This window comes from Mixophyes fleayi, chromosome 11, assembly GCF_038048845.1.
Source record: "Mixophyes fleayi isolate aMixFle1 chromosome 11, aMixFle1.hap1, whole genome shotgun sequence".
Lineage (NCBI taxonomy): Eukaryota > Metazoa > Chordata > Amphibia > Anura > Limnodynastidae > Mixophyes > Mixophyes fleayi.
The window spans coordinates 42,612,460-42,628,118 of record NC_134412.1 but is presented as its reverse complement, the minus strand read 5'-3'; the positions used below and the strand labels follow the sequence as shown (position 1 = coordinate 42,628,118).

General features: G+C 39.2%; 1 protein-coding gene across 13 annotated transcripts in view; it reads left to right on the top strand.

The window, feature by feature from the left end:
• PHLDB1 (pleckstrin homology like domain family B member 1) overlaps positions 1–15,659 on the top strand; it is a 240,117-nt gene that overhangs the window by 140,506 nt on the left and 83,952 nt on the right. For all 13 annotated transcript variants that reach the window (XM_075191275.1, XM_075191282.1, XM_075191271.1 and 10 more), the window contains one exon: positions 11,936–12,091. In XM_075191275.1, coding sequence (XP_075047376.1) covers positions 11,936–12,091 — 156 coding nt within the window. The remainder of the gene's footprint in view (positions 1–11,935; positions 12,092–15,659) is intronic.

Sequence of the window (15,659 nt, the reverse complement as noted above, 5' to 3'; positions counted from 1 at the left end):
TCATACTAGAAAAGGCATAGTTTGTCACCAAACTATTCTTGGATGCTTGGGAGAAGTAGGTCTTGGTGGATGATTTGGTACCATTCTTTATTCATGGCTGTGTTCTTAGGCAAAATTGTGAGTGAGCCCACTTCCTTGGCTGAGAAGCAACCCCACACATGAATGGGTCTCAAGATGATTTACTGTTGGCAAGGCATGGGACTGATGGTAGTGCTCACTTTTCCTTCTCCGGACAAGCGTTTTCCTAGATGCCCCAAACAATATTAAAGGGGATTCATCAGAGAAAATGACTTTATCCCAGTCCTCAGCAGTCCAATCCCTGACCCTTTTGCAGAACATCCGTCTGTCCCTGATGTTTTTCCTAGAGAAAAGTGGCTTCTTTGCCGGCCTCCTTTACACCAGGCCATCCTCACACCTGCCTGCTGCAATCCTGAGCAAGCTATGCACTGGTGGTGCCCCGATCCTGCAGCGGAATCAATTTTAGGAGACGGTCCTGGGGCTTCCTGGACGTTCTTGGGCGCCCTGAAGCTTCTTCACAACTATTGAACCTCTCTCCTTGAAGCTCTTGATGATCTGATAAATGGTTGATTTAGGTGCAATCTTACTAGCAGCAATATCCTTGCCTGTGAAGCCCTTTTTGTGCAAAGCAATGATGACTATATGTGTGTCACTCACCAGACCGTGAGTGCCTCTACGCTGGTGCGTGGCTCCCTAGCCTTCCTGCCGGCACCTGTCCTAAACCGCGGCCGTCCGCCATCCTAATGGACTGCGCATGTGCAGCTCCCAAGAACTCTTGTGACTGTTGCTTTTAATCCAAATTGGTTGATCAGGCAACTCCCTATTTAAGGCACCTGTGTGCATTACCTCATTGCCTGATCTTGGAGTCTCATTCCCTGTGAGTCTCTGAAGGTGTCCCCTGTGTTCTACTAGTGTCTTCAGTTTCCTGCTGATTCCTGATCTACTCATCGCTGGTTTCCATACCCGCTACTATCGCCTGTGTACTACTAGTGTCTTCAGTTCCTGTGGATTCCCTGTGCTACTCATCGCTGGTTTCCGTACCTGCTACAGTCTTCTGTTTCCTGCCTGTGTCCTCAGCTGGACTCTGATTACCGGATCTACTCACATGTGGTTCCTACACTCGTCTCTGCCGTCCAGCGTCTCTGCAGTTCCTGCATCTCCCTGTGGACAGACTGTTCTACTGAATAGCGGTATGCCTATCTGTTATTGACTTTCTCCGTTTACTCTGCATATCCGCTAGGACAAGTTTCCACGCTCAGCAGCGGTATCCATACCTGCTATAGACTGTTATTGTTACGCTGCATACCTGTTTGGAATTAACCGTACTACTCAGTCGTTATATGCATAACTGTGATTGACTATCCATTATTGGCCTGCATATCTGTGCTGAGCAAGTCTCTACCAAGCAGCGCCACACATACCGTTATATAGACTTTGTTGGATACGCTGCATACCTATTTGGATCAAGTTCCTCTGTGCTCTCAGTGTCTGCATCCTATTATCTTTGTTTGCTTCCACTCATCAACACTTGTACACATCCTCACCTATTAAGCAGTGGTACAACTTGCTATACGCAGACCACTGACTTCCCCGCTACCTACCTGCACCTGGACAAGTCTTCTCACCATAAGCAGTGGTACAACTTGCTATACGCAGACCACTGACTTCCCCGCTACCTACCTGCACCTGGACAAGTCTTCTCACCATAAGCAGTGGTACAACTTGCTATACGCAGACCACTGACTTCCCCGCTACCTCCCTGCACCTGGACAAGTCTCTTCACCATAAGCAGTGGTACAACTTGCTGTACGCAGACCACTGACTTCCCTGCTACCTCCCTGCATCTACTCACGTCCATCCTGATCTCCGTGTTCAAATCTGCCTTTCCACTACATCAGCTAGTCGCTGATTCCTTGACCAAAGATTGCTGCAAGTCACTGACTTTCCTATTATTTATTGGCATTCTCTCTCCGTCTGCTGTGATATATGTTCCGCTAGTCACCCTGCTACCAGAGAACCGTTGTGTGAACTTCACTACCCTGGTAAGCCCAGTCATCTGGTGAAATCCTGGGCAAGACTCCTAGTGCCCGTGACAATGTGTTTCCTTGAACGTAACCATGGTTAACAGAGGAAGAACAATGATTTCAAGCACCACCCACCTTTTAAAGCTTCCAGTCTGTTATTCTAACTCAATCACCATGACAGAGGGATCTCCAGCCTTGTCTTCGTCAACACTCTCACCTGTGTTAATCAGAGAATCGCGGACCTGATGTCTGCTGTTCCTTTTATGACGGGGTTGAAATGTAGTGGAAATGTTGTTTTTGGGATAAAGTTCATTGTCATGGCAAAGAGGGACTTTGAAATTAATTGCAGTTCATCTGATAACTCCATGACATTCTGGAGTATATGCAAATTGCTATCATAAAAACTGAGAAGCAAACTTTGTGAAAAATATTTGTGTCATTCTCAAAACTGTTGGTCATGACTGTATATACAATCTCTTACACTCAACCCGCTGCTACGATCAAATATAGATGTCCTAAACTCTTTGATCATGAAATTGTATATGCAGAGCCAGCATCCCCGTAAAAGTACTTGATACCGCAGAGGATATCGCTTTAAGTATAGATTGTGGTTAAATAGATTGTAGTTCATCCACATAAGTAAGTAATGATTAATAACTCCAAACCACGTGCTGCCTCCTAATGTAATATATAGATGAATGAATAATCCACAAACCAGGGATTAATAGTGTATGAGGATCTCTGTTTCTATGTTGGAGTGACACTATACAAATAGATCTGTGACTGCACTGGCTCTATACACGGAGCTGCAATGAGAGAAGCTCCAGGCAGGCCTTCCAGCAGGTGTCAACTGCTTGGTCGATGATCCCGAGTGTATGTCATAGTTGTATTGGCACCTGAATGAAAACCGTTTGATTGGGTTCTGAAGTATGAATGGTGTTGCATTTCTGTGGAATAGCCAACTACAAGCACACGAGTGCCGGTATTGCAGAGTGGTTCTGTTGCTCACAGTCTCTTGTGCTTTATTTCTTAAGAGGCTCACATGTATCGCTGATAGTTGATTGTTGTAAATGAATGATATGCATCTTTTGCAAAGTCAGCTTGTAAGGTCCAATCTTAATGTATGTGGGGGCTAGAGCTGCATTATCTAATGCTGAAGTGAGTGTTGTAATAAGAGTTAGTTTGATCAGGTCAGGATAGGGAAGTAATAGGAGAGAGTAGTTGTCTTAATGAAAATGAGAAATGTATTGATTCAAGGGTAATTGGGCGTCACTTTGCAGGTGTGGATTTGGGTAGAGTGATGTTTGAAAAGCTCACTCATAGTAACAAAAAAAAGGTAGGTTTATGTTACTTGGGCCCTATGGTTGACACTTAAAAAAAATCTAAGAGTATAAGTGTTCTACCTATCTGAAAACAATTAGACAGTTGCCATCAATACCATCTTTCTTGGCCCTTCTCGAAGTAAATTGGATATTATCTTTTTGCATACCAAATAGTAGGTGGTGCTCATCTAATGTTTGATGGTTGTAGTCTTTTCCCTTCACCTGTTTTTCTCACTCTGTTATGGTTATCTGTGGCCGGGTCCCCTAGTACTTGTGCGGAAGACATCTTGAAATGGACTCCGGCGTTGGGAGGGTGAACACCCGGCGCCGGAGGCGTTAAATCACTGGTGGTAGGCGCCGCGTGTATTGTATATGTATTAAAATGTAAATAAAATGCTTGAGATGTGGCGTTGCAGAGCTGGCTTGGTAGCACCCAGCGCTGCAGCATGTTATGGGTTAAACCCCGGCGGTAGGCGCCGGGAATTGTATAAATGTACATTAAATTTTAAAAACGGGGAAGTGTGTGTAGGCGCTGCAGCGCCGGTAAAGAACCGGCGCTCAGCGCTCAGGGGTTAACTATATGTATTAAATGTATAACTGTGTAATTTAAATGTAATGAAGTGATTATGTATATGTGTATAATAATAAGTACTTGCCCTGTGCTGAGGCAGCCCTGGATCACCTTCATCCGCCGAACGCCAGCTTCAGTGGCTGCCTGAGAGAGTTATCAACCAGCCTCCTGGAATTAAATGGTTCCAGGAGGTGCAGCGCCTCCTGGGGGTTCCAGGGAGCCAAGTCCCTAGTTGGAGCTCCAATAGCTTCAACTAGTAACAGGGCATGGACTGCTGCCCCCAGGGTACTATTTTCGGCCAGGGAGCAGAGCCAGACCCCGAAGCAGTGTCCCTGGAAGTCAGTTTGGGCAGGAGATTTAAAAGATAAATCTCTCGCCCCAGACAGAGAGGCACCAGGGGAGGAGAATGGGCTGAGCCCCCCCACTCCCTGGCAGCTCGTGGACAGGGGGGAAGTATACTCCCCCCTGCCACTAGCAGCAATGTTAAAGGTGTTAAACTCTCTGTGCTGATTCACGTGCAGGCTGCATGAATCAGCCCAGATTGGTTAAAGGGACAGGATGGTGGTTTACCTCCTGCTAAGACAATTCTCCAAATGTGTAGAAAAAAGGCTCTGTTGTGTATTATTAAAAGCTGTTCTTCTTTCATCTGACCTGATCACTGGGATCCATCTACAGCAACCCTGATCTATAGGACAAAGTCAGGGGTACCAGCCCAGATACACAGGGTACGCTAACAGCGTCAGTCACCCCGAAGAAACACGATTCTTGATGCCAGTAAAGAGTCCAGTGGTGGCAGCACGTGTAAGCCCCTCCTACTGCAGCAAGAGGGCGCATTTGGGATAATGAAAGGGAATGGTGGCAAAGTAAGCCCAACTGGTTCCCAGCAATAGCAGACAGGGTGGCATAGGCTGTCCATCCAGTCATAGATTTATCTTTCTTAATCTGTTGCTATGCTGTATAATACTGTGAAAAAGGATAAAAAATACATGAAAATGAAATTTTGTGGTATTTGTTAAACAGACAAATGTTGTGAGTAGGTAACTGTTTTGTAACGGTTTGTACACTTTTACTGTTTTTGGTGATATATTCTGTCGTCTCTAATTAATTGAAAGGTTAAAGAAATGCATGCATAAGTTTAGATAGTTATTTAGATACTTATTTCATCTATTTTTCTGATAGGATTTTCTTCGCACCTCTTTTTTTTTTTTTTTTCAGTTTCAAAGTGAGTGAGGACAGAACCTGTAGCCAATCAAATAGAATACTCACAGGAGTAAAGACTATAGTGCTTATCTTGTGGTAGGCAGTGGCCTGTCCACTCATTATTGTGCAAGCGAGAAGACTACATATAGTGTCACCATGTAAGAAGGTAGATAGAAGTTAGCAGGAAGGCACAAACAGAGATAGATCCTGGTAGCAGGATCCCCCAACTGCACATAGTGTGTATGTGTGACAGGATGGACCTATGCCACCCTGTCTGTTATTGATGGAAGCCAGCTGAACATACTTTGCCACCGTTCCCTTTCTTTATCCTAATTGTGACCTCTAACCACATTAGGAGGGGCTTAAACTGCTGCCACCACTGGACTCCTTCACGGCATCCAGAACCACGTTCCTTCTTGTTAACTGTCGCTGTTAGTGTACCCCCTTGCTGGTGCACCTGGGCTGGTACACCTGATCTCTTCCTTTAGATCAGGGTTGCTGTGGATGGATCCTCCCTGGCCTATCACACTTGCCAGAGCTGCTGGGTAGCGGGCAGAGCGGTGGTTCCGGAAAGCTGGGTCCAAACCTCAGAAGAGCAGGAAATGGATTAGAGTTGGGTCTAATCTGTAGGTCACAAGAAATTACAGCATGGAAGTAGTTGACAAACAGGTCTTGATGCAGGTGATGTTTATTTAGCTCAAGTGCCCTAACAAGGACAGTTCACACTGGTTGAAGGTACCAGTGATCAGAATGTTAGACGAAACAATAATGACACATTTCGGGACAAGCGAATGCTGTTTTATACAGTTTTGCACGCAGCCTAGCTGGGGGTAAGCCAACCCCCTGCACTCTTGGCTGGCCCCAAGAAGTCTTGAGTTATTTTTAGTATCGGGATTATCCCCAAAACATGGATTTAATTGCAATGCAAAGTTGACAAAATTTACACTTATCTGCTATATCCCAAAACCTTCCGTGTGTCTCAGAAGTTACAAATCAATACCTCAAAAATGAAGGCATTTCCAATACAAAGTATCAAGAATCCGTATGTTTGCAATGATATAAATTGGCACACTGTGCTAATAATTTAAATATATTATTATAATAAGTTATTTAAAAGGTGATCCAGCCACAGTATGTGAGGAACCTATTTAAGTGAATTGGCAAAATTATCACTATATAAAACAAAGTTCATACATCCAACTTTTAATTCCCTATGGAAAAAATAGAATGGCCTACATATAAATCTGGATAATTTTAATAGTTGTATGCTTACATTTAAACATCCTGTTTTGTAGTTTCTTGCTCAACCAGTTGTCTTACACAACCATATTAAATAAATATGAATAATGAGATTCACCATTCCAAAACTACTTTTTCTTATTGGCTCAATCCATTTTAGATTACTGCATGTGTAGTACACTGAACTGCAAATGTATGTATATGTTGAATGATCTCTACTATTAACATTTACTAAACTCTGAACAAGATGTTGTGCTGTAAACATGTCACAATGATCATATGCTATTTTTTTTCACCTGAGCGGTCCTTTATGATAGTCTTAACTTTCCCAATTACTATCATATTGGCATAATTGACAAAGCCCACTTAAGTGTAAAAGGGTGATCCTATTGGTATGGGCTTCTAATATCCTGGCAAATGTATGGATGACCATTTAATAACCTTACTCATGACTATTACCGTCAACCAACTCCTCGCAAAGGCAGTTCTGATTCAACCTAAGAAATATAAGTCTTATTTTCCCTTAAATCCACAGGACCAATATTTACATAACTTATGCTTATCCCTTCAAGAAAAACCGAGCACAAGATGTAGCTTCATTTAAAACATATTGTATTATTAATTAAGATTCTAATTGTACAAAACTCATATATTATAAAACAGTAGGCAGAGTATTTATACAAACTCAACAGGTTTCGTTCACTCTATTGACATGGGTGATATGGCATAGTTGTTCAAATAATGCATTACATTCATTAACTCTTTTATAAATCTACAAGTCATTCTGTTTGTGTTTTGACCAACTATTGTGTAGTGTATGGATATGGGTGTAAGAGATAGTCTCACTTATTGTATAAAGGCGTGTGCGTATGTGTGTGTGTGTGTGTGGAGGGGGAGGGAGAGACACATGCTAGACTCCCTTCTTAAGCACACATTTCAATCTTCCAAATATTCTCTTCTACCATCAAACCATTCCTACACATCCCTATCATCCCTACACAAAACGATGTAACATATTGCACACAGTCACATATTAAACTTCAATCTTCACCGAACTACAACATAAGACAAACTATTTATATTTCATTGAAACACCATAATCCTATTTCACTGTCTCATAAATCGAATGTACAGCACAGTCTCACAAATGCATAGCACTACAGGAGCTTACACAATGTCAGCCATCTTACCACTCTATCTAGCCACACTGCTCAAACAGTGTCACTTCAAATGTATACAATTTCTGTTTGACACAATTAATCTACAACAGTCACGTATTAATCACACACTTTCATAACACAGTTATAATGTGTAACTATTTACCAGTTAGGTTAAGTACTATCACAAGCTTTCCCCCTTAACGCAAACAGCTCACATACAGTGTAACCACAACAGTTCCATTCAAACACACTTAATACAAACTTCCATAAACACACGTACACTTATACATCTTCACAGTTACACATTTTAACAGTATTCCATTCAAAACTCCATTGTAGCATTAAACCATAAAGGGGGGTGTGTGTGTGTGTGTGTGTGTGTGTGTATATATATATATATATATATATATATATATATATATATATATATATATATATATATATATATATATATATATATATATATATATATATATATATATATATGTGTGTGTGTGTATATTACATATCTGCATTCAACCACCTTCATTCAATTTCCATTAAAACTATATTTTTACTGCTATGCAGATTCATATATAAATGGCCTCCCCAGGCCCCTCACATGCACAAACCTCCACTGCATTAAGCTTACAGATTCATAAACTGGGAGCAGTCTCTGCATGTCCTATCCGGGTCAAAGTAGGCAACCAAGAGACATTCACTTCCTCTTGTTACATGACATTATTTCCATGTACTTTTGGGTATTGCTGTAGAAGGTTGATAATTGTAAGTGGTTGGTACAGATTTACATACGGTATTGCCCTTTGCTTGTGGGGAAGTGTATGTGTCTGTGTGCTCTGAACACAAGAACCTCCATTTAATAAATCTAAAGATAAAGCAATACTTATCTGTCCGTGGAGCAGTGTTTGTGGAGGAGGGAGCATGGTAATATGTGGATCCACAGGAGATGTGTGCTTGTAGTGCAGGGGTTATTTTAGACTCTTTTCACCACTTGTATGTAATTTCATTAGTGGGTTTTTCTGCAAGAATAAGCTACAATAAGCAACTTGAAACTGCTGGATATTTTATGAAAATTATTTTTATTATCAGATTTGCAAGGAGCCACAGTGCTTCACATCGCTGTGCAGTAAGGAAAACAGTATGTACATAAAACAATGACATACAAGGTAGACAAAGTAATTGCAGACATGAAAACAAAGTTTATGAAGGATCCTGCTCATTAGAGAGATTACATTCTAAGGGGAAGAGGGCACAGCTGAAACAAGAGGAGCGGCTCAGAGTGAAGAATGGAACATTTGTGATGGTGTATTCGTGTGAATAGTGCTATCAGGAATAAGGTCACCTCTAAAAAAGAGATGGGTTTTCAAAGAGCGTCTAAAGATTTGAAGGAAAGCTGTGGGAAAGTCTGATTGATCGGCTGTTATATTTGTAGAGTAAACATATTTCATTGTTTTTATATATCCACAATTATCTCTGTAACATGCAAGATGAATGTGGGTAAATGTGATCTTATTAAATATTCTTTTTTGCCCACAATTTTAAGTGAATGATTAATTAAGAATGTCACAACAAAAATAATTCTGATTTGAAGTCAGAAGCATGGCAATTTTCACATATGGTATGTGTTTTTAGACCCCTTAAAATGGGGTTTGTATTTTTTTTGTATGCATTTAATATAATATTTATTGCCTTTTGGATTTTAGACAACTCTTGGTAGTTTATATGTGGACATGTATACCAACCACCTTGTGCTTTGTAACATAAAACAAACAAAATATTCAATAAAACACGCCCTCTACACATGCAGCAGACCACACTATCTAATTGTCAACCCAAAATAATGCCATAAACATTTACTACAACCTAGTGATAATGAATATCTGCGCTATGGGAAACACATACACATGTAAAGTGTACAATAATACAAAAATAATTAAACAAAAAAGTCCATTAGTATAGTCCTTAAATAGAAAACGTGAATATGGTTCTTCTTGGTGACTCCGTTGTTAACATGTGAAAAAAAGAAAAAGCAAAAACAACATAGTGTAACCTGTATTTTAAACTTGGATGCTTTCCTGGATATATTGCATTGGAAACAAATAAAAGCATGTATAAAACACTTCCTTAAATTGTTCTCCATGTAAACATTTAATAAATTTCAAACCAATATATAATATCTATTGATATCGAAACGGTAAAAAAAATGTTTTTCCTCTCTGAATTAATTCCCAATAGGGAATGAGAAAGTATAATAAATAGCCATTTCTCTTTTAAATTAGAAAAATATTTAACAATTTTTATTACCAGATATAAACTGGAAAATACTTCTTTTAGAATAAAAACATGGCAGACAATTTTCTCTGTGTGAAATCCAGTATCCGTAGTGATGTACGCTTACCCCATGTAAATGAAAAACAGGCATATTTAAAAACTGACACGTCTGTACACCATGAGATGTTAAACGGCCGGCACTGCAACTTTGCTCAGTCCTCTAGTCATCAGATGTTTTCCATTGCACACATAAAAATAAATTTTTATGTAACTGAAACATTTAAACCGTTTCTTATGCCCACAGTGCCTAATGCTGGTGCTTAAACCCCGCTGGCGCTGGAATCCATTTAAAGATGGCCGCCGCACATGTGCGGCAGCTGAACACTGCAGGGACCCGGCCAAACATGCAGTTCTAAAAATTATATTTGTGTTATTGAGTGTAGCTGCAAAAAACAGTACATAGGGAAATCTAAAAGAAAATTGAGAGATGGGCGGAGTGTGTAAGAAATATTTAAAAAGGTTCCGACCTACATTCCCTATCGTTGCACTGTGAAGAGAAACAGAGTTGTAATATGGACTCCATTATTTCGATTTGTGGGATTAAAAACATTTTTGGAGAATGGAGAAAGAAAGATCCCAGTATTTCATTAGCACAGGCAGAAATGCAATTGATCTATTCATTTGGTTCCTTATTACCAAACGGTTTAAACAAGGATTTTGAATTTAAAGTGGTTTCAATGGCATGTAAAACTAATTTTTTCTTTTTTTTTTTAAATAGGATCCTTTTTTTATTAACACTTTATTACTTTTATAAATATAGATTCCATTTATACGTGTTTTAGCTGGACTATTTATATTTTAGGTAACTTATACAAGTCCAGGTCTATTTGTTGCTTTATTAATATATTGTCTGTAGACAACAATAATCAGGTTGTTTTTTTTTTTTACAATATGTATTTTTATAGTATTAGGTATACTGTGTTATAAAACTAAGAAATATGTTAATTATAAAGATATTTGAAATTGGATTGGTCCCGGGGTATTTCAAACCTGATCCTATGCTAAGTACCCCACACCTTGATAAAGAAGCAAATTCGAAACGCGTTTGTAAAAGTGGGGATCCGTTTTCAGGTTCGCTGTCCATAATGGAAAACATCTAATAACTAAAGAACTGAGAAAAGCTGAGTTGCAGGCCGTTTAACATCTCATGTTGTGCAGACCTGTCAGTCCGTTTTTATATATGCCTGTCTGTTATCTACATGGGGTCAGCGTACATAGCTACTGATATTGGATTTCACATGGGAAAAAATTTCTGTCATGTTTTATTCTGAAAAAAGTATTATCCAGTTTGTCTGGTAATTAAAATGATTGAATATTTTTTCTCATTTAAGTGAGTAATTGCTATTTATTATACTTTCTTATTCCCTATTGGGAATTATTTCGGAGTGGAAAAATATTATTTTTTTACCATTTGGCTCTAAATAGATATTAATTATATATCTGTTTGAAATATATTACATCTTTACATGGTGAACAATTAATGTAGTGTTTTATACACACTTGCACTGAATATTATTTGTTTCCAATGCAATATATCTGAGAAAGCATCCAAGTTTGAAATACAGGTTACACTGTTTTTGTTTTTTCTTTTTCTTTTACGTTCACAACGGAGTCACCAAGAAGAACCATCTCCACGTTTTCTATTTAAGGACTATACCTATGGACTTAAATTATTTTTGTATTTTTGTACACTTTACATGTATTTGTGTTGTTTCACACTAGCGCAGGTATTCAATATCACTAGGTTGTAGCACCTTGGGCTTTGTGTTATGGTGTTGACCGTTTTGTGTTCTATGCATTTTAGATGTCTTATTTTATTTGCATGCTTGCTTGTTTATTTTGTGTGTTCTGTTTTGTTGGAACTTTATATCTTGTGTTTTGTTATATCTAAATGTTCTTGCCATGTCTCTTAAGATTCGTCACTGTTACTTTCTTTTATGCACCTATTTTCTGCCACTGTGATCTCCTACTATACTCTCCGTTGTTGTATTTTATGATGTAGTCCTTTGTATTAATTATCCTCATTTGGCAACTGTGAATAATGTCAGATACTTGTGTGGCTCTCTTAAGGAATCTGAGCACCTAGAGACACAAATTAAGCTATTTGAAGACCTGGAGTTCCAACAGCTGGAAAAGGAGAGTCGTTTGGAAGAAGAGAGAGAAATCACAAGTCAGCAACTACTAAAGAACAAGGGTGATTGCCAAAGGAGTATTGCTCATAGGAAGGTAATTGTGTTGAGCCAATAGTTTGATATTCTGGAAAGTGAGGAATGAGTGAGTCATCATGAAAGAGAAACCCCAGGCAAGTGATGGTGGTGTGGTGAAGTTATGTAACAGTGATTGAAAAAAAAGAGCACAAGTAAAGAAATGTGAGTGTATTTTCATATGGAAGTTGTATTGTCATGGAAAAATATCATGTTAAAATTTGCCATTTTCAGGTAATTTTGATATTTTACCATGGTAATCGGATGCATTTATTTAAAAGAAAGCTATGGAAAGCACTGAGAAGTTACCCTGAATCCCATATAATGTGAAGGGAAGTACAGTAGCAAATGCTCAAATCACTGTTAAGGTGACGTGTATGTATGTGTGGCTGCTCTTTCTGTAAATGTTTTACAGGAATTGATGTGTTGGTAATAAAACCTGATTGGGAGGAATGATCTAAGTGTTAAAGAAACCTAGGCAATCTGGAGAATGTCACCTTATATTGATGGTAGTTCTGAAGGGTTGATGCAATGGTATGGATACCTAAACTAACTCTAGCTATGTATGGAGAAATAATATACAGGGTGATTCAAAAGTCGCAGTACACCGTTTTATTTCAAAAACTCTACAGGAAATTGGGAAACCTGAATACTCCAGTAAGGTATGGGTGACGTGGTCTATCTTTTACGGTATGTACCAAACATGGGCGCCATCTTGAAATCGGCCAATCGGCCCAATCCCTGTAGAGTTTTTGAAATAAAAGGGTGTACTGCGACTTTTGAATCACCCTGTAGAATAAGTTTAGGTTCAATATTATAGACCCAAAAGAGTTTGCTGAGTGGTGTTCTCTCTGGTCCCGTAAGTTCCAATAATCAGTCACTTGAGCTGCAGTAAGTCATAGTTCTACATGTAGAGACACCATCATTATCCAAGTGGCATATCGGAATAATGCTGGTAACAAAATGTCTTCATTACATTGTTAGCCTTCTTCCATTAGGGTTGTTCCTACGCGTTAGATCATGAGTTGCAGGAAATGTTTCCCTGTGAGGTTTTCTCCAATGTAAAAGAAGTGGCAAAAGCAAAAGATAGTTTGTACCATATCAATATGGAAAAAGGGACTAGACCTATTCACTTACATAAAGACCATGGAGTCTGCACCTTATTGAGATCATTGTTCCTCCAGAAGGTCTTTGTCAACTGTATGTGTCCCTCAGGTGGTGATGCTGTCACAAAATGAGTTTGATAATACCTTAACCAGCCTGTCCCTCATTTATTACAAAATGTGGAGCATTACAACATGTACTTTTTATTGCCCTGTTAATGTATCCTAGCTAACCAGAGTACATATGCAGTGTCTAGTTACTTGTGGATAAGGGTAGCCATGCCTATATAGGTTTACAGATAGTTATGGTTAGCCGTGCTCAAACCTCAAAAACCGATAGTGTGGTGCAGCAGCACGTAGATTTCAACGTATCACTCCTTGAGATAGTATGTATACACAGATTGTCATATAGAACAATGCTCACACCACACTTGATACTATAAATGGAATATTTATATGATAGGTGTTGGTGTTTAACATATTGTCTTATATTATATAAATGACTAATGTAAAGATAAAAATATTTTACTAAAATATTAAAACTATAAAGTGCACAGTACAGAACAATTATTGCACAGCCCCAATAAATAAATTAATACAAAATCTGTAAGACAATAACTAGTCTAAAGCAAACAGTTGGCAACAATTGATGTAACTATGACAGTGGAGATTGCACACATAAAACACTTGAATCACAAAGATAGCTCCTCAAATGATGTTAACCAGTCCCAACTGGCAGAAGTAAATGGCACAATAAAGTCTAACGTTGGTATCTCAATAGTAAGATACTGAATAATCCACCAGTACTACAACCTAATTCAAAACTTCCAAACACTATTCAGTAAAGAGATGATGATCCAATGTAGCTTTAGCAGAATGATCCATTGTCAAAAATTAGAATCGCCGTGTGCCATCTTTAACAATAAACAGTCTCTTGGATAGGAACAAAAGTAAAAAATTCAGTAGTAAAGATAATACTTGCTGTTTTGATCAAAGGAGAGAGGTTCAGTAGTTGTGAAGAAGGCTTCAAGGCGCCCAAGAATGTCCAGCAGGCGACAGAAACGTCTCCTAAAGTTGATTCAGCTGCGGGATCGGGGCACTACCAGTGCAGAGCTTGCTCAGGAATGGCAGCAGGCAGGTGTGTGTGCAAATGCACGCACAGTGAGGCGAAGACTTTTGGAGGATGGCTTGGTGTCAAGAAGGGCAGCAAAGAAGCCACTTCTCTCCAGGAAAAATATCAGGGACATACTGTTATTCCTCAAAAGGTACAGGGATTGGACTGCTGAGCAGTGGGGTAAAATCATTTTCTCTGATGAATCCCCTTTAATATTGTTTGGGGCAACTAGGAAAACACTTGTCCAGAGAAGGAAAAGTGAGCACTACCATCAGTCCCATGCCTTGCCAACAGTAAATCATCTTGAGACCCATTCATGTGTGGGGTTGCTTCTCAGCCAAGGAAGTGGGCTCACTCACAATTTTGCCTAAGAACACAGCCATGAATAAAGAATGGTACAAAAACATTCTCTAAGACCAACTTCTCCCAACCATCCAAGAACAGTTTGGTGACGAACAATGCCTTTTCCAGCATGATGGAACACCTTGCCATAAGGCAAAAGTGATAACTAAGTGGCTCGGGGATCAAAACATCAAAATTTTTGCTCCATGGCCAGGAAACTCCCTAGACCTTAATTCCATTTAGAACTTGTGGTCAATCCTCAAGAGGGGGGTGGACAAACAAAATCCATCAGTCAGTATGTGGTCCAGAATTTGATTGACAGCATGCCAGGGAAAATTGCAGAGGTCTTCAAAAAGAAGGGTCAACACTACAAATATTGACTCTTTGCATAAACTTAATGTCAATAAAAGCCTTTGACACTTATGAAATGCTTGTAATTTTACTTCAGTATACCACAGCAACATCTGACAAAAAGGTCTAAAAACACTGAAGCAGCAAACTTTGTGAAAACCAATACTTGTGTCATTCTCAAAACTTTTGGCCATGACTGTATTCAGCCTTTACACACACCATCTTTTTCCTCAAGATCTCAAATGCAGTGACTCCACCTGAGTTGTGTTGTCTCTTGAGGATGTAGATCTTGGCAATGTAAGCCAAAAGTTGGCTCTGGAAAATCCTGCCCGAGTCTACCAATAACTTATACACTGAACATCTCTTATATCAGCAATATAGAAAGACACTGTTGTACAAGATTTATACTACAAAAAAGAAAATAAACACAACAATAAGAACCAATATAGGTGCTAAAATGGGTGGACTAGATAGACTAGTTTTGTTCCTTTCTGCCATCATATTATGTTTCTATGTTAGTATACTTGAGTGTCCTGTGTTAATGAAGTGAATATTTATTTTATTTGGAGTTAATGTCTATTTCTTCTTAAGTTCCTTAAAGTCTCTGCATTTACTGGGGATTATGAAGCATGCAGCATTTCAAATAAAATTTTGTTTGGCATGGACCTACACGAGAACTA